This window comes from Coenobita brevimanus, chromosome 87 (genome assembly GCF_032717465.1).
Source record: "Coenobita brevimanus isolate Jiangsu-jjx chromosome 87, ASM3271746v2, whole genome shotgun sequence".
Classification (NCBI taxonomy): domain Eukaryota; kingdom Metazoa; phylum Arthropoda; class Malacostraca; order Decapoda; family Coenobitidae; genus Coenobita; species Coenobita brevimanus.
The window spans coordinates 20,056,807-20,074,822 of record NC_137040.1 but is presented as its reverse complement, the minus strand read 5'-3'; the positions used below and the strand labels follow the sequence as shown (position 1 = coordinate 20,074,822).

The window sequence follows — 18,016 nt, the reverse complement described above, 5'->3', positions numbered from 1 at the left end:
AGGTTGGATGGTGAGGAAATGGAAAATGTGAGTACATTTAAGTATTTGGGGAGTGTGATGAGTAAGGATGGAAGTTTGAAGGGTGAAGTGTTTGAAAGGGTGCAACAGGGAAGAAAGGTTGCTGGTTCCTTGAAAGCATTGATAAGAAACAGGGAAGTGATTATGGAAGTGAAAAAGTTGCTACATGACAGTATTGTGATACAAACTCTGATGTATGGAAGTGAAGCTTGGACATTGTTGGGAGGACACAAGTCAAGAGTGAGAGCAATGGAAATGAGTTATTTAAGAGGAGCGTGTGGAGTCACATGGAGAGACAGGCTGACAAATAAGGATATAAAGGAGCATTGTGGTGTGGATGTGGATGTGATAGGAAGCGTTATAAGGAATACACTGAGGTGGTTTGGCCATGTGGAGATTATGGAGGGTGAGAGACTGATGAGGAGAGTGTATGTGAGTGAGGTGGATGGTGGGAGAGGGAGGGGGAGGCCAAGGATGAGATAGAGGAATGGAGTGTAGAGGTATATGAGAGAGGGGGGTGTGAGTTGGGAGCAGGGCAGTGAAATGGCAGGGGACAGGGCGGCGTGGAGGCGATTTGTTTGTGGCCATCCCATGCGGGATTGAGGCATCTGGCAATAGATAGATAGATAGGTAGCTTTTTTTTTTTTTTTTTTTTTTTTTTTTATAAATGCGAGGAGGAAGGAACCAAAGGCCATGAGCCCGCAATAAGAGTTCCCTCCAAGAGAAAAACAAAATACAAGAGAGAGCCAAATTCAAGATCCATTCATTTCAAGATGCCTGGACACACTGCGTTTGAAAGACTGGAGATCATAGGCAGCAGGAAATACAGACAGAGGGAGACAGTTTCAGAGTTGACCTGTTGCATAAATGAAGGACTGGGAGTAACGGTTAACTCTTGCATTAGAGAGTTGGACAGTAAAGGGATGAGACTTTGCTGCTAGACGGGTGCTACGCGCCCGTCGTAGAGGTGGAAGAATGCATGCAGACAGTTCAGAGGAGCAGTGACCATTAAAGTAGCGATAGAAAAGAGATAAAGATGCAACAGTGCGGCAAAGAGACAGAGGTTGAAGGGAGTCAGTAAGAGGAGGAGAGTTAATGAGACGAAAAGCCTTTGACTCCACCCTATTGAGAAGAGCTGTATGTGGGGAGCCTCCCCACACATTAGAGTTGTACTCCACACAGGGGCGGATAAAACCCCTGTATAGAGTCAACAATTGTGCGGGGGTAAAGAAAGAGCGGAGTCGGCTTAGCACACCCAATCTTTTGGAAGCAGATTTTACAGGAGATGTAATATTATCTTTCCAAGACAAGTCCTGAGTAAATGAAACCCCAAGCATGTTCAAGGATGTTGCAGAATTAAGCTGAATATTATCAAACATTAGTGGGTATACATGTGGAAGATTTTGACGGGTTGATAGGTGTAAGAACTGAGTCTTAGATGCATTAAAAACATCAAGATTATTTTTACCTCAGTCAGAGATACGAGCCAAGTCAGACATTAGGTTTGCCATAGCCTCATCCCTTGTTTGTTGAAGTAACTGGTGAGATGGGCATTGTGGGAACCGAATGGAAAGGTGAAGGGTGGAGTCATCAGCGTATGAGTGGATAAGGTTAGATGTACAGCTTAGGAGGTCATTGATGAATAAAAGGAAGAGAGTTGGTGATAGGACAGAGCCCTGAGGAACACCACTGGTGATAGATCTAGGAGAAGTACGATGGCCGTCTACAACAGCGGCTATAGAACGACCAGAAAGGAAGCTAGCGATGAAGGCACAGATAGAAGGATAGAAACCGTAAGAGGGCAGTTTGGAAATTAAAGATTTATGCCAGACTCGATCGAAAGCCTTTGAGATGTCCAGTGCAATGGCAAAGCTTTCGCCAAAGTCCCGAAAGGAGGATGACCAGGAGTCTGAAAGATAGGTGAGAAGATCGCCAGTGGAGCGTCTCTGACGGAACTGTACTGATGATCAGAAAGAAGGTTGTGATAGGAAAGATGCCTTAAAATTTTTCTATTGAGAATTGATTCAAAAACTTTTGAAATACAGGACGTTAAAGCAATTGGACGATAGTTGGAGGGTTGGGAATGGTCACCCTTCTTTGGGACTGGCTGAATGAGAGCAAACTTCCAGCAAGAAGGAAAGGTACAAGTTGACAGACAAAGGCGAAATAGTTTGCCTAGGCAGGGTGTAAGCACAGAAGCACAGTTCTTAAGAACAACAGGAGGGACTCCATCAGGCCCATATGCCTTGTTAGTATTGAGGCCAGTGATGGCAGAAAACACATCAGCTGAAGAAATTTTAATGTCGGCCATGAGGAAGTCAGAGGTGGGAAGTGATGGAGGAACAGCACCGGAATCGTCTAAGGTGGAATTGGAGGAGAAAGTCTGTGTGAAGAGTTCTGTTTTATCAGTAGAAGAAATGGCTACAGAACCATCAGAGTAGAAAAGAGGAGGGAAGGATGAATAGGTAAAGTTGTTAGAAAGGTTTTTGGCAAGGTGCCAGAAGGAGTAGAAAGAATTCGAGTTAGAGAGTTGAGAGCACTTAGTATGGATGAAATTATTTTTAGCAGAGCGAAGAACAAACTTAGCACGATTCCGGGCAGAAACGTAAAGATGATGTGATTCAAGGGTCGGCTGGCTCCGGCACCTTTTGTAGGCCGTCTTCTTGTTGCGGACAGCATTAGAACAAGCGTGATTAAACCAAGGCTTTCTTGCGTTAGTCAAAGGATATGAGAAAGGAATGTATGCCTCCATGCCCGATAGAATAACCTCTGTAATGGACAAAGCACACCCAGATGGCTCCTGGCCATGGAAGCAATAATCATTCCAGGGAAAATCAAAGGAGTACTGCCTGAGGGCCTCCCAATCCGTGGCTCCAAAATGCCACAGGTGATGTTTCCTTGGAGGGTCCACAGGCCGTACCGGAGTGATAGGATAGGTTAAGGTGATAAGGTTGTAATCGGAGGAGCCCAGTGAAGAGAAAAGATTAGCATTGTAAGCAGAAGGATTAGTTGTAAGGAAGAGGTCAAGTATGTTGGAGCTCTCTCCAAGGCGGTCAGGGATACGGGTAGGGTACTGTACAAGCTGCTGTAGGTCATTAAAGATAGAAAAGTTGTAGGCTTGTTCACCAGGTGGATCAGTGAAAGGAGAGGAGAGCCAAAGGTGGTGGTGAACATTGAAATCTCCTAGAATGGAGATTTCAGGGAAAGGAGAAATGGATAGAATGTGTTCCATCATAGAAGTAAGATAGTCAAAGAATTTTTGGTAGTCAGTAGAATTAGGGGATAAGTAAACAGCACAGATATATTTAGTCAGAGAATGACCGGAAAGCCGAAGCCAGAGTGTAGAGAAATCAGAAGAATCGAGTTCAGGAACACGAGAGCAAGATAAGCCGTTGCATATATGTACACAACAGCCACCTTTGGCTTTGAAATTAGTATAGAGAAAGTAGGAGGAAACAGAAAAGGGTTTGCTGTTAGTTGCCTCAGAGAGCTGAGTCTCAGTTAGAAAAAGAAGGTGAGGTTTAGAGGAGGAGACGTGATGCTCAACAGAGCCAAAGTTAGAGGAAAGCTTACACCAGACACTTTCATTTTCCAAATGTTTTATTCATTTACACTTACAATTAGTTTCTTTCACTTATTTACATTTTATGAGTTACTTTTCCAGAAGTTGGTGAGTGTGTGAAATCATGGTAGCTGTCTTCCAGACATAAGCCAACCTGACACTCTGGGTACCATGTTGTCACTTTCCTTTGTACTTGTTCATGCCCACTAGTGTTCATGCAAACGTAGCGGGAAGCTCAAATGATGAACTAGTAACCCCAAGTGTGAATGGATGAATACTGGTACACAAAGTTCTCGGGGCAGAATACAGGGTACAACTTTTGAAATAGAATTGTGGATTTTAAAATGAATGCCACAGTCAGTCAGTAGGTCCATTCAGAAGGAATGTAACAGTTAAAGGTTAGCAGCATCGACAGGGAGCCGGCTCCAGCTGAAGCAGATTTTGTACATGAAAAGTTTTCACGGATGCAGGTGTTTCAATTCCATTTTCCAACCATGGTTACATGGTGAGTCTGTGTTGAGACAAAGCAACTTTCTGTGGTCAGTATTGTCAGACTCATTCAGTATTTTAGACACTTCAGTTAGCCGACCTCATACCTGACAAGTTTTTAATGAAAACATTCCCAGAGCCTGCAAGCAGTCCTGAAAACTTAAGTCACCTATTGAATGGAATAAGTTATGTAGCTCTTGCTTGAACTCCTTCATGTTGATCTGTTATTCCTAAGCTTAAGTAATGAAAACTGCACAACATACTTCAGAAGTGAGTGTATTATCTTATTAAAGAGTTATAGAGTGTAAAAACAGTCTTTTTATTCCTATAATGAAACTGCCTCTTGATATAGCCTAGCAATATCTGGGCCTTTTCTCTACTTTGATTCATCATTTGGAAAACTTTAGGTCAGTTGTGATAAATACACTTAAGTCCTTTTACAAATCAGTCATCCTCAGAGTTTTCCCAAAAGTGAATAGTCTGACTTGTGATATGGATGGCCAGTATACAGCATATTGCATTTCTCCAAGTTAAATGGCATATGCCATGTTTCAGACCATTCCCCTTGTCTGGACAAGTCTGCCTGGAATTTTTCAGTCACTAGACTGCTCACATTTGCTCAAGTTTGATGTTATCTGCAAACGTGAAGATCACTTCTAGCATGCCAACATTTGTCATTGATATAATTGATGAAGAGGAGAGGACCAAGGACTGACCTTTGTGGAACTCCATAAGTGACTGAAGCCTAGTCAGAAGAAATTCTGTTGATTACTTCCTGCTTTTTTCATATCCATTAGTTAGTATTTTATCCAGAGTGCAACCTCCCTATTAATACCAGGTGCACTCGCTTTGAAATTAGACTGAGGTGGGGTACTTTATTGAATGCTTTTTGAAAGTCAAGGTAATGGATGTCTGCTGCTTTATTCCTGTCATACCTTCTCAACATTGTGTTGAAAAATTCATGCAGGTTGGTTAAGCATGATGTGCAGTCATGGTCATAAATAATCACCTATCCTCCAGTACCTTTTGCCTCAGGCTGGTTCCTTTATGCACGACAAGTCACAGTGAGTTAAGAGGGAGTGAGAGGGAGGGGCCAGAGAGAGAAGAGAAGATGGGTGGGGGGACGAGTGATGGTGTGGGGGTGGAGTGAGAGAGGGGAGGGAGAGTAGGTAGGGGAGGAAGAATGAATATGAAGTGGTGGTCACATTATTTGTTTATTTTCTTTCATTCAGGGCATGATATAAAGGAGTTAATATATGGTAGATAATTCTGCAATACACCTTGTACAGCAGCTTCAGGTAACAAGCTTTAGATACCGTAGGTGCTGATGTCAAGGGCTGGCTCATGAGGGAAATAAACTGATGTGACGATCATACATTAGTGCGGAGTTAGATATTAGTGTTTATCCGTATACTGTATTATGACTTCAGATGCAGAATAGAATCTGGATGACTGACTTATGTAATGTTTAATTAAAGAATGTTCTCTACCCTTACATGTAATTAATTTTTTGAACTATATGTTATATGCAGCCTTTGACATGACTATGTCCACAGTAAACATGATCATCCTTTCAGTATACACTCCCTCTGTATAGTCACCATCATGTCAACTAGTTTGTGGCATCTCTATATGAAAAAGCTATTTAAAATAATTGTTCAGAAAAGGTACATAAATTTGATGTCTGTGCACGTGGGTGGATATAATAACGATATCTCTCATAAAATGTTAGAAAGAAGATGAAACAGAATCCTACCCAAACTCCCAAAATATATCTGTGCCAATGTTTACCAACGCTGGTCAAGCTAAAGCAACCAGAAAAGCCTTAGTATTAGTCCAGTGGCCTCCTGCCTCAATAACCCCCTGCAGTTGTCGAAGCACTGAGGAAACAATGCTGTTAAGGGTTTGCTGGTTTTGTTTGAACAGCTCCCACTTGTCCTTGGTGCACTGGAGGAGGCAAACCCATGTCCTCTTGTTCTCTGGCACCCACTCATTGACAGTCTGGGCCTACACAGCCTTGATACCTCAACACTGATGTTTGATCTGTCACATCAGTATATTCCCCCCCCCCCCAAGCCAGTCCTTAACATCAGCATCTATCTAAAGCTTGTTATCTGATGCCGCAATACAAGGTGTAATGCAACATTATCTACTGAATATAAACTCCTTTTATATCATGCCCAAAATGAAAGAAAATAGACAAATAATATGACCACCACTTTGCATTCATTCTCCCTCCCCTACCTACCTTTCCTCCCCTCCCTCACTCCACCTTCACACCATCACTCGTCCCCCCACTCACCTTCCCTTCTATCTCTCTGGCCTCTACCTCTCAGCCCCTCTTACTCCACTGTGACTTGCCACGCATAAATGAGCCAGCCTAAGGCATGGGGTACTGGAAGATAGGTGATTATTTATGAGCAAGACTATATGTCACCTGAACCCATGCTGGGAGTCCATGATCAGGCTGTAATTTTCCAGGCGTTAAACTATCCTGCATGCAATAATTCTATCAGTATTCCTGTGACAGAGGTCATGCTAATTGGATGGTAATTCTCAGGACATTCCTGATCTGCTGTCTTCCAGTCTTTTGGCACATCTCTTGTTTCCAGTGACATGTTGAAGATTTCTGTAAGTACCATGTTGGAAAGTGGTAGGTGTGGGCACTCACCATCCACTCACTCAGTGTAATGCTGCTCTCAGGTGTCTGCCCTGTCCTCTCCTCCATCCTTCTTTTCGTCCATCTTCATCTATCTTTCTTTCCTTCATTCTTTCCTCGTCCTTCTGCCTACGGGTGACTTTACACTCCCTCTTCTGTCTTTCATTCCTCCGTTCTTTCCTCTTCCTACTGCCTATGGGTGAAACTACACTGAGTGACAAGCCAAATGGTTTCCTGTACACCAGGAAACCATTTACTATGCTGGGTAGTAACCATATAACCAAATTTTGTCACCTGGTGGTTTAGCGGGTAATTATTGTGCTCCAATCGGATGGAGCTGGTGAAGGTTTATATCCAAGGGGTGGTTGGGGTTTATTGCTCACGTAATGCCACTCAGGGATTAGTGAGGTTGGTCACTCTCATCTTAAATGGCAGGACCAACTGTCTAGCCCCGGGCTCCTACGCTCCTCATGGGGCAACGTAGGATTGGATGATGGACCATGTTGGATCTACCTGGTCATGTACCTTTAGAACTCTTGGAAGGATTTCATCAGGACCAGGTGACTTGTAAATATTTTGATTGTCAATTCTTCTTGCCACCTTCTCTTGTCTGCATTTGAGGATGATGGAATCTTCAGTCTCATGGACCAGTAGTGGTCTTGACATGAGTACCTTCTGATGTAGACCTATAAAAAAGTAACTATTTAGAGTGTTGGTCGTATCCAAGTCTGAGAGTTTCATTACACCTGATTGATCCTTAACTGGTCTAATACAACCTTTGAAAGATTTCTTGCCATTTACATGGCTGAAGAATTCTTTAGGCCCTTTCTATTGTGATGCCTCCCTGATTTCTTCATTTCATTTAGCCACCCTTATCAGAGATTTCACTCTCGTACTGTACAGGTTGAAAAAAATGCCAGTAATATTTTTGCATCTTGCACTGTAAAATCCCATGTTTTTATACATTTCTATCATGATGTTATGTATTCTTTATATCGATTCAGTTTTATTTTTTTCAGTTGAATGATGACACTGGAGGCTAATATATTACCAGTGAGTTCCTCTGTATTTTGTGATATTTATCCACATTTTAAAAAGATAATAGGTAGTTTAAAAGTTTTATCTGAAGGATCCCTAGGGGGAGGTGGAGTGCTAAGTAAGGGGAGATACTCACTCTCTCTGTGTTTCTCGGGTGCAGGATCACGGCCTCCTTTTTTTTTTTTTTTTTTTTTTTTAAAGAAAGAAGGAACCAAAGGCCAGGAGCCCACAAACCATTCCTTCCAAGAAAAAAAGAGCCAAATTCAAGATCCATTCATTTTGAGATGCCTGGACACTTTATGTTTAAAAGACTGGAGATCATAGGAAGTAGGAAATACAGACAGAGGGAGACAGTTCCAGAGTTGACCTGTTGCATAGATGAAGGACTGTGAGTAACGGTTAACTCTTGCATTAGAGAGTTGGAGAGAAAAGGAATGAGAGTTTGTTGCTAGACGGGTGCGTAGCACCCGTTGTAGAGGTGGAGGGATGAAAGCAGACAGTTCAGAAGAGCAGTGACCATTGAAGTAGTGATAGAAAAGAGATAAAGATGCAACAGTGCGGCAAAGAGACAGAGGTTGAAGGGAGCCAGTAAGAGGAGGAGAGTGAATGAGACGAAAAGCCTTTGACTCCACCCATTAAGAAGAGCTTTATGTGGGGAGTCTCTCCACACATGAGAGTTGTACTCTACACGGGCGAATAAAACCTGTGTATAAAGTCAACAACTGTGCAGGGATGAAGAAGGTACGGAGTCAGCTTAGCACACCTAGTCTCTTGGAAACAGATTTTACAGGAGATGCAATATGATCTTTCCAAGATAAGTCCCAAGTGAACGAAACCCCAAGCATGTTCAAGGATGATAGAGGCTTGAGCTGGATAATATTAAACATTAGTGGGTACTCCTGTGGAAGATTGTGTCAGGTTGATAGGTGTAAAAACAGAGTTTTTGATGCAATAAAAACAAGATTATTTTTACCCCAGTCAGAGATAGGAGCCAAGTCAGACATTTGGTGTGCCATAGCCTCATCCCTTATTTGTTGAAGTAACTGCTGAGATCGACGTTGCGAGAACCAAATGGAAAGGTGAAGGGTAGAATCGTCAGCATACGAGTGGATAGATTTAGATGTACAGCTTAGCAGGTCATTGATGAATAAAAAGAGAGTTGGTGATAGGAACTTTCCTTTCTCCAAGCCCCATTATGAGTTAGTGTATTGATTTCTAATCCCCCAAAAGGTATTTTGATTGTATTGTACCTATGTTAGTAATGTTTTGAAAGTAATGTCTGTCCCGGAAATCATGAAATATGAGATGAGTACAGAGCAACTGTGTGTGTGGAGAGGAAGTAACAGCTTTTGTCAGCAGTTTGACACCCCAGAATAAGGCCAGCCAGTCACATACACCAGTATGATACTAAACACAGATTTGTGATTATGAATTAAGGTGGTGATTTCTTATCCTCTGCAGTATTACCATAACTAAAGGTTAGGGTGGTCAGAGGGCAGCTGCATTATCTTAATTCCTTGAAATATTCCAATGAAAAGTTTTATTTTTTCACATTAACCCGCCGACTCCCGTTGACGTGTATATACATCTGAACGTTTTGTCCCTGTGACTCCCGTTGATGTATATAAATTGCAAGGTCCGTCATTGGCACATTTTTCAAATTTCGTGCGTGATTTTTGGTATGTATACACGGGACACCTTCCTCTACCAGATGCCAGGCAGGGACAATGCCTTACCCCACATGACCCTCCCCCCCCCACGCTATTGTCTTGGCAATTCACCTGTTACCAGTGACCTGGCCAGTAAAGACATGTTGCGCCACGGTACGAAATTCAAGGCCAGAATGATTCCCCAATCAATGACAATGTGGAGGACAAAGTTTACGTGGCATTAGAGGAAGAAACAATCAGAAATGATGATCAGGTAATGTTGCCATAAAAGGTGAGGTATGTTGATGTGTTTGGTGAGTGAAACAATGCTTATATTGCCTATATTACTGTGTGAAAACCAATGTAGTCTTGTACTACATATAAATTCGCACCAAATAAATAAATAAATATCGTTTATGAGTGGTGTGGAATAGTTACCCCTCCCATAGAACTTGTTTTCTGTGGAGCCTTCCTCGTAGAAAACACAGTAGGTAAGGGGTACTGTCACCTGTATCCGGTATTTTAAACCTCAGTTGAGCGATTTCTCTATGAATTTTCGATGTTTCTCACCAAAAGCAGAGGTTTGAGCCAAAAAAAATGTTTTCCAAGATCTGTTGGGATTGGGGGCGGTCAGTGGTGGAAAATCGGTCATGACGGGGGCAGATTAAAGTATAATACTTTCATCTTATTACTATGCCTGAAACCACCTGAAAATTCTGTTCAACATGGTCATTGTTTAGCTGTCAAGTATTTTTCAAATCTTCCCCATACCTGGAACAAGTCCAATCTCCCTGTTGTCATCTAGCATGTATGGAGAAGCAGTACATCACTAAATGACCAGCATCAACAGTCAGATGTTTCATCGACCTCCCGCATGACCCTATTTTCCTTTCCAGAAGATACAATTGAAATTCTCAGAAGCCAAGAATTTGGAAATTAGTAAATTGAAGGGTCAGTGCTACCATGTATATCTTGTACCCTTCATCAAGATATTGTGTGGACACCCCTTTATATTAGGTCCATTTAATATTCTGTGTTGAATTGTATTACTAGTAACAGTTCCTCAAATATTTCGTACATTCATAAACTTCTTAAATTTAAATATACTGGTCACTTATTATTTGTAAGTGGTTATTCTTTCCATTAGTACACTACCTGTAGTCTTGAAGGAGTCCAAATCATTCTGATCGTGGTCGCTTTTGGCTGTCTTGTATGCAGCCTTTTCTCTCTTTTGTTGCAGTGGTTATTTAGTTATTAACCATTTTGGTTGAACTGAGTTTGGCATTGTGAACTTAGGGGTATGAATGTAACTTGTCTCTCTGAAAATTCGTTATCGTTTTTGAAGGCTCCAAAATGCTTGCATGCATTGTCTTTAGTCACTTAACCCTTTAACCGCGGGTGTCATCCCAGAATGACATTGCAAAAACTGGACCAAACCGCGGGTGTCATCCCAGAATGACATTGCAAAAACTGGACCAAACCGCGGGTGTCATTCTCGAATGTTTGTGAATATTTTGAATACCGCGCGTTTTTTCCATGCGCCAATTGTTTCAAGGGAGAGTAGCTATTAAGTTCTTTCACTCCAGCCAACCCCCACCCCACCCCTGACCAAACACACATCAGTATCTGTCCAGCTGTGTGAGTGACAACACTGCTGATGTGGCAGTGAAGTGCGGGCAGTTACAGTGCCTTTTACCTGCCTCAGTGAACACAGAGTGGGTGTTTATCGTATGTGCAGTGTTCATATATGTTTATAGTATTATTATCAGAATGAGGTTGGCATTTGGTAATGGTGTGTGAGCGAAAAATAGTGATTACAACACCGCTGATGTGGCAGTGAAGTGCAGGCAATTACAGTGCCTTTTACCTGCCTCATTGAACACAGAGTGGGTGTTTATCGTGTGTGCAGTGTTCATATATGTTTATAGTATTATTATCAGAATGAGGTTGGCATTTGGTAATGGTGTGTGAGCGAAAAATAGTGATTACAACATCGCTGATGTGGCAGTGAAATGCGGGCAATTACAGTGCCTTTTACTTGCCTCAGTGAACACAGAGTGGGTGTTTATCGTATGTGCAGTGTTCATTTATGTTTATAGTATTATTATCAGAATGAGGTTGGCATTTGGTAATGGTGTGTGAGCGAAAAATAGTGATTTTAGATCGCTCATTTCTAATGGCACTGCCCATCCAGTGATAGTCAAAGAAATCATGAAACCTACATCATTGCAAAGCCGAAGGTTAGTACTTTCTAATGGTACCTTATTTTTCGCTCTAGATTTATTCTGTGCAGTGTTATAAAGGTTTAAAGTTTGTTTACATTTTGGCTGGAATCCCCGCGGGAGAGGCCAGTCGGGGCAAAACAATGCCCGCGGTTAAAGGGTTAATGGTGACTAAAGACATGCTTCTCAATCTCTGGCGGCTTCCCTATTTAGTCCTTTAACCCTGAGGTCACACTCAATGACCTCATCCTAGGTCTTTTTTGGTCTGCCTTTCACTACCCCACTCCCAGCATTAACACTTCTCACATTCTGCCCCAATTATCATTCCCCATCCTCTCCACTTGCCCAAACCATCTCAGTCTACCTCATCACAACACCAATACACTCCAGTCCCATCCTACCTCTCAACTCTTCCATTGCAAGCCTAGCCTCACCAGGCCTTGCACTCAAGGATGCACTGCATATCCACCCAGTCGTTGACATTTCTGTATGTTTGAGGCCGTGAATATCCTCTTCCTTTACTACCCAGGTCTCACTGCCATATAGCATTATGTTTTTAACACACGCCACATATGAAGATCTCATAGCACATAGGGAGAGCCCTCTCAATGTCAGGAGAGGCAACAGCTCCCTGAACTTCTTCCAACCACTCTGCACCTTTGCCACAGAGCTAGCTCCTGCCCCACCTCCAGCACATAACATGTCTCCCAAATAACAAAACTCTTCCACATCCTCAAGAGATTCACCAGCAAGTTCAATCCTTTCACGCCTGGCAATATCCACATGCTCTCCCCGACACACCGCTCACATGAAATCAACATTATCTCACAGTCTACCTCTAATACCACTACATCTCTTTTGCACCCACTTATCACAAACACTGCACAAGATGGAGTTACTTACCACGCCTTTGTGACAAATCACATTGCATTTACATACTGACCTCCATCCCAACATTCATAAAACACTCTAAAACCTGCAAAGTCAGTTCAGTAAAAGTCTGGTTTTCTTTTACGAGATCCAGACAGTCTTTCACAAAAAAAACATTGACTTACAAGGAAAAGTTAGTACAGTATCTCAAAGACTTTGCAGTCCATACTAAGGAGATACTTCATACTTGCTTAGGAATGCATAGCCAGTTTGCAGTCATTCAAGGGGGAGGAAAATCATATCAAGATTTCTCTTATACTGCTGTACATTAGTGCTGTTAACAACATCCATGGAGAGTCCGTTCCAAGTGGAGCAGATCTTGTACATGAAAAAGTTTTCACATATGCTGGTGTTAAATCTTTCCACTTCCAGTCTCCAACCATGGTTGTGTGATGTGTTCATGTGCACACTAAACAACTTTTTTGGGTCAAGATTGTTAAACTCATTTAGTATTTTAAGCTCTTCAACAAGTTGACCCTGTAGTCAACGAATTACCAGTGAAAACAGTTTCATGATAGGTCAGTCTCCTACTGGATGGAATAAGTTTTGTAGCTCTAACTTGAACTCTTTCATGTTAATCTATGTCTTCCCTAAGTATGGGTAACCAGAACTGCACAGCATATTCCAGATGCGGCCTTGTTAAGGAGTTATAGAGCATAAGAACAAACTGTTCCCATGATGAATCTGCCTCTGGACTTAGCTTAGTTATATTGGGGCCTTTTTTCGTGTCTTTAATGCACTGTTTGGAAAACTTTAGGCCACTAATTATAAATAAACCTAAGTTCTTTTCTAGATCAACCATCCTCAGAGTTCTCCCCAAAAGTGAATAGTATGACCCAGGACTTGCATAGCTTAATCAGGTTATGGTCACTACCTCCCAGTGATTCACCAGCAGACAAGTTGGAAACACTTTCATTGTCTGTAGTGAAAAGATCCAGAATGCTGTTACCTCTAGACAATTCATTTACCCACTGGGGGGGGGAGGGATCACCAGCAGTGTCAACAAGAAGCCATCTTTCAGAGTCTGCTGTTTTGCTGCCTCAATTTACATGACAGTTGAAGTCACCAAGAATTACGAATGTTTTACTGCCAACTGCATTGCTCAGATTTCTGCATATATCTTCATCGGTGTCAGTGAACTGATGCAGAAACCTGTATACTAGAACTAACTCGTACGTAGTATTGGTTAGATGAAGGTCCATGCTTAACATTTTGTGGTTTGACTTAATTTTACAGTCAACAGAATTTAAGTTGTCATTGACATACATTAAAATATCCACCCTCCTTCTTGTGTAGTATGGGCTTTCGTTGGTTTTGTTTTTAAAAGGCTCCAACATACTTGCATGCATCGGTCTTGGTCACCTAATGGCACCTTTCCATGCTGCTCGATCTCTGGCAGCCCCCCCATTCAGTCCCTTATCCTTGAGGTCACACTCAGTGACCTCATCCGAGGTCTTTTTTGGCCTACCTCAAACATTAACATATCTCACTTTCTGTATTCAATTGTCATCCCCCATCCTCTCCACAAGCCCAAACCATCTCAGTCTACCTCTCCTCATCACAACACCAGTACACTACAGTTCAATCTTACCTCTTAACTCCTCATAAACCTAGCCCCCTCAGGCCTTGCACTCAAGGATGCACTGCACATCCACTTAATCATTGGCATTTATGTACCTTTGGGCCTGTGAATATCCTCTTGCTTTACTGCCCAGGTCTCACTACCTGAAGCTGTCAGACAGTGAATATGGCATCACTGGTCCCTTTGCCTGGCATAAACCCAAATGGGATCTCATCACTGTTCCCTTTTTTTCTAATCGTACCTTGTAGAACTCTCTCCATTACCTTTATTACTGTATCTGGTCCAAAAAAGCTTTATGCCTTTATAATTTCCTCTTTCCAGGGCATCACCCTTCCCCTTGTACCCATTTACAGTCACACTCTTTAGCCATTCATCTGGGACAGCACACTCATATATCAATGTATTTTTCAGATCAATAACTAACCCCACTCCTATATCTCCTGAGGCCTTCATCATTTCAGCAGTCAACCCAGACACACCCACTGCCCTTTCCACCTGCATCCTGCCTATTGTCCTGCTCAAAGTAACAGGGTCAGTTAAAGGCCAGGGGCCATACACAGGATCTGCTGGCTCCACACCTTCCCTGTTCCAGTCAAACCCCTCATTCAGCAGCTGGTTATATTGCTTTCTCCAAGCATCTTTCATATCTCCACTGTTCACCACAACTTTTCCTTCATCATTCTTCTCAAACTGCTCACCTGTGATATCTCTGATTTCCCTCTTTATCTGATTTGCCACCTTAAATATCATGTTCTTCCTTTCCAGACTATGTAGGTTATCCAGTAAAAGTCTCTCAGACCCAGTTTTTACCCTGTAAACCTCTTTTCTAGCCCTACGCATGGCAGCCAAGTATTTATCTTTGTTACTGCCTGTTTTCCATTCCTTGAAAAGATTTCTTTTCTCCTTAATTGCAGGTTCTTTACCCTCGTCACACCACCAAGTTACTTTATGTCCTGGGGGGTACCCTTTTCCATCCATGCACTGAATCAGTAACTCTCAGGAGATTGTTCATGAGAACTCTGTACTGTTCATTAACACTTCTGTCAACAGCTCGCCCTTCAGCCACCATTGTACTCATCTCGATATAGAAGGCATCCATCCTTTACAGCTTGGTTTTTCAACTTCCTTATTTTCTTCCTAGGTGCATAGGTCCTTTTTTTCCTCACCCTTTCCTTAAGCACCATGTTACATATCGATAACTCATGCTGCTTCATACACTTCTCACTCCCTGTAACTTTAACATCCCTCTCCAGCCTCATATCAGCCCTCCTAACCAGGAAATAGTTTATCTGGCTGCTATTGCTGCTGGACTCTTATGTACCCAACTTTTTCTTTCCTAAAATATGTGTTGTGCACAATCATGTTCATTGCATCCCCGAACTCAATTATCCTTTCCCCTTCCTCATTTCTTGTGCCATATGTGCATCCCCCATTTACTCCTTCATAATGTGAGCTGCTTCACCTACATGACCATTTAAATTTCCCCCACCTAAAACTACAATCTCATCATCCCCAATATCACTTACAGGTATTAAGTCATCCCAGAATCTATCCTTCTCTATCTCATCAAAGGCAGCCTGTGGAGCATACACCAGTGTGAATGAATATGCTACCCTACCAATGAAAATTTTCACAACTATTATCCTTTTGCTCCCTCTCATTACATTCATGCCATATTCCATCCATTTCTCCATATCCAACACATCCACACCACCATAGCCATCTGCCCTACCTTGCCAAAATATCTTGTATTGTCAAATTCTCCCAGCAGTCATTCTGGCTGATTATTCCCTATGTCTAACCTTTTGCACACAGCCAGTATCCGCCCACCTCCTACTCACTGCCTCGATCACTTCACCTGCACCACCCCTCAAACTTCCCACATTCCATGGCGCCTCTCTGATCCCTTTGGATGATTTAGTTTAGATGTCTTTATGAAACATTTAGTAACTAGAAATTTTAAATTCTCCAGCAAAAACACTACTTATTACCATGAATCCATGACTGTAATGGCTACAACATCAAAATGTTCTGTAGCCATGAATGCCTTAAGTTTGGGCAATTTGTCTCTGACTTTACAGTGAAGAAAACTGTCTTAAGTGGCTCCAGCCACATCCTGAATACCCCTAGCTGTCCCCATTCCCCAAAGGCACTGGTGTGTATGGAGGTACAATACTTCTTTCATTGGGCCAGTTTCTTGCTTTTCATTAGAGGAAGAATTCAGCAGCTGTGATTCTATAACTTGAGGAGCATGATTGCTTCCCAGGGGTTCAAGAGTCTACTCACTGCCATGAGATAGATTCCTCCAGGGATAGTCCTCTCATGACAGAATCACCTCACTCTCTGCGATGGAGAGAGAGAGAGAGAGAGAGAGCACCAAGCAGTTGTACACTTAGTCAGAAAAGTATTGTTGCACTTGCCTGACTTTACGTTGTGAAACAGTGGATGTAGCATTATAGAATATTCAGCTATCATATCTCATATATATAGATACCTGCTGTTATTATCAACAGTTCATGAAGCATAAGTCTATAAATGTGAAACAAACTGTCATTTGAAACTCTTTGCTTTAGGGAAAGAAATGCATGCACGAGTAATGCTCATTGCGAAAGCGTTGATCACCCGTATAAAGATTTAGTGTGCAGCAGTAGACAGTAATTCATCATCATATCCTTGTGTGCCGGAAAGCCGTTAGCTGGTTCTGACAATATAAACCCCGCATCCTGAGTACATTGTTTTATTTTTTTTCTATCCAGTGGAAGATCATGATGATGATGATGATGGTGTTTTTATCTGTCACAGGTACAGGGAAGAGAAGCTGTAGTGAACTCTCAAACAGTGAGGCATCTGAAGAGAGATCACAGACATCACCACCACAAGAAAAATATAGAAAATTAGAGTAAGTATATCTGGTTTCATTCCACCTCACAAAACGGCCACTGCTGTGAGTCAAATACAGTATGCTATCATATGTAATGAAATTCCACTAACACTTCCCTCCATTTGCATTCCATCTTATGGCTATACATTCTGTCATACTGTCATGTATTCCTTTTTATGTTTTATATTACACTCAGACCATGGGTAACATGGTAAATGTACTCCGAACATGGACCACGCTACTCAGACAGTATGTAGTAGTAGTTATTCCCTAGGCAGTTTGGCTGAACAGCCCTGAGTCCCTAAGGAAGGCCATGGCCAAGACTGGGTTTTTCCACAGAGCTCTCAAGGAGTGTGTGTTGTGTTGTTGGTGCAGGCAATTGTGTGGAATGGAATCTTCCATACTGTGCTTAATAGTATGGGGTGCTGTGCTGCATCCTGGATAGGCATCAGCGATGGAGTTATCCAGTCTCATCTGATAACTCAAGAGGGCTGGATGATGCCCATGTATCAGCCTGGTCAGGTGGATCCTGTCCTCACGAGGGAGGTAGAATTCAGAAGGGTGGATATCAGGAGGCCGTGCATGGAGCTATGTGTTGTCTTTAAGTGACCGAATGGAGCGGCAAGTGTTTTGAGCATGGATATGCATCTGGGAGCTAGTTTGAGGCAGGTGAGGGGGGAGAGATGACAGTATTTGTGTATGATATCTTGTGTGGGGTGTTGTTTTGATGTTCCTTGGTGTGTGTGGACGTGCAGCCATGTAGTGTAGTGCATGGTGTGGGGTTGTGGAGGCTGCAGCAAGAATTTGTGTGCATCTCATGTCTAGATGATCCTTGACTTTGAGGACTGTGTCTTCTGGGTGTCGATGGTATGTGGATGTTGTAACTGTGCAGCCTGTGATTATTTTTAGTGCCTTGTTCTGTTTTGCCTGTAGAGTGTTGTAGTGTGTTTTAGTGAGGTTAGAAGTCCAAGGAGGGCTTGCACAAT

The 18,016-nt window shown here is 42.4% G+C and overlaps 2 protein-coding genes across 2 annotated transcripts in view; both read left to right on the top strand.

The window, feature by feature from the left end:
* The window catches only part of LOC145411024 (uncharacterized), a 204,828-nt gene extending 191,098 nt beyond the window's left edge, over nt 1–13,730 (top strand). Inside the window, exon 4 of the mRNA XM_080281086.1 lies at nt 13,624–13,730. Within this exon, the coding sequence (XP_080137212.1) occupies nt 13,624–13,730 (107 nt within the window). The remainder of the gene's footprint in view (nt 1–13,623) is intronic.
* A 3,187-nt stretch (nt 13,731–16,917) lies between these two features.
* The window catches only part of LOC145411023 (tyrosyl-DNA phosphodiesterase 1-like), a 281,158-nt gene continuing 280,059 nt past the window's right edge, over nt 16,918–18,016 (top strand). Inside the window, exon 1 of the mRNA XM_080281084.1 lies at nt 16,918–17,048. Coding sequence (XP_080137210.1) covers nt 16,918–17,048 — 131 coding nt within the window. The remainder of the gene's footprint in view (nt 17,049–18,016) is intronic.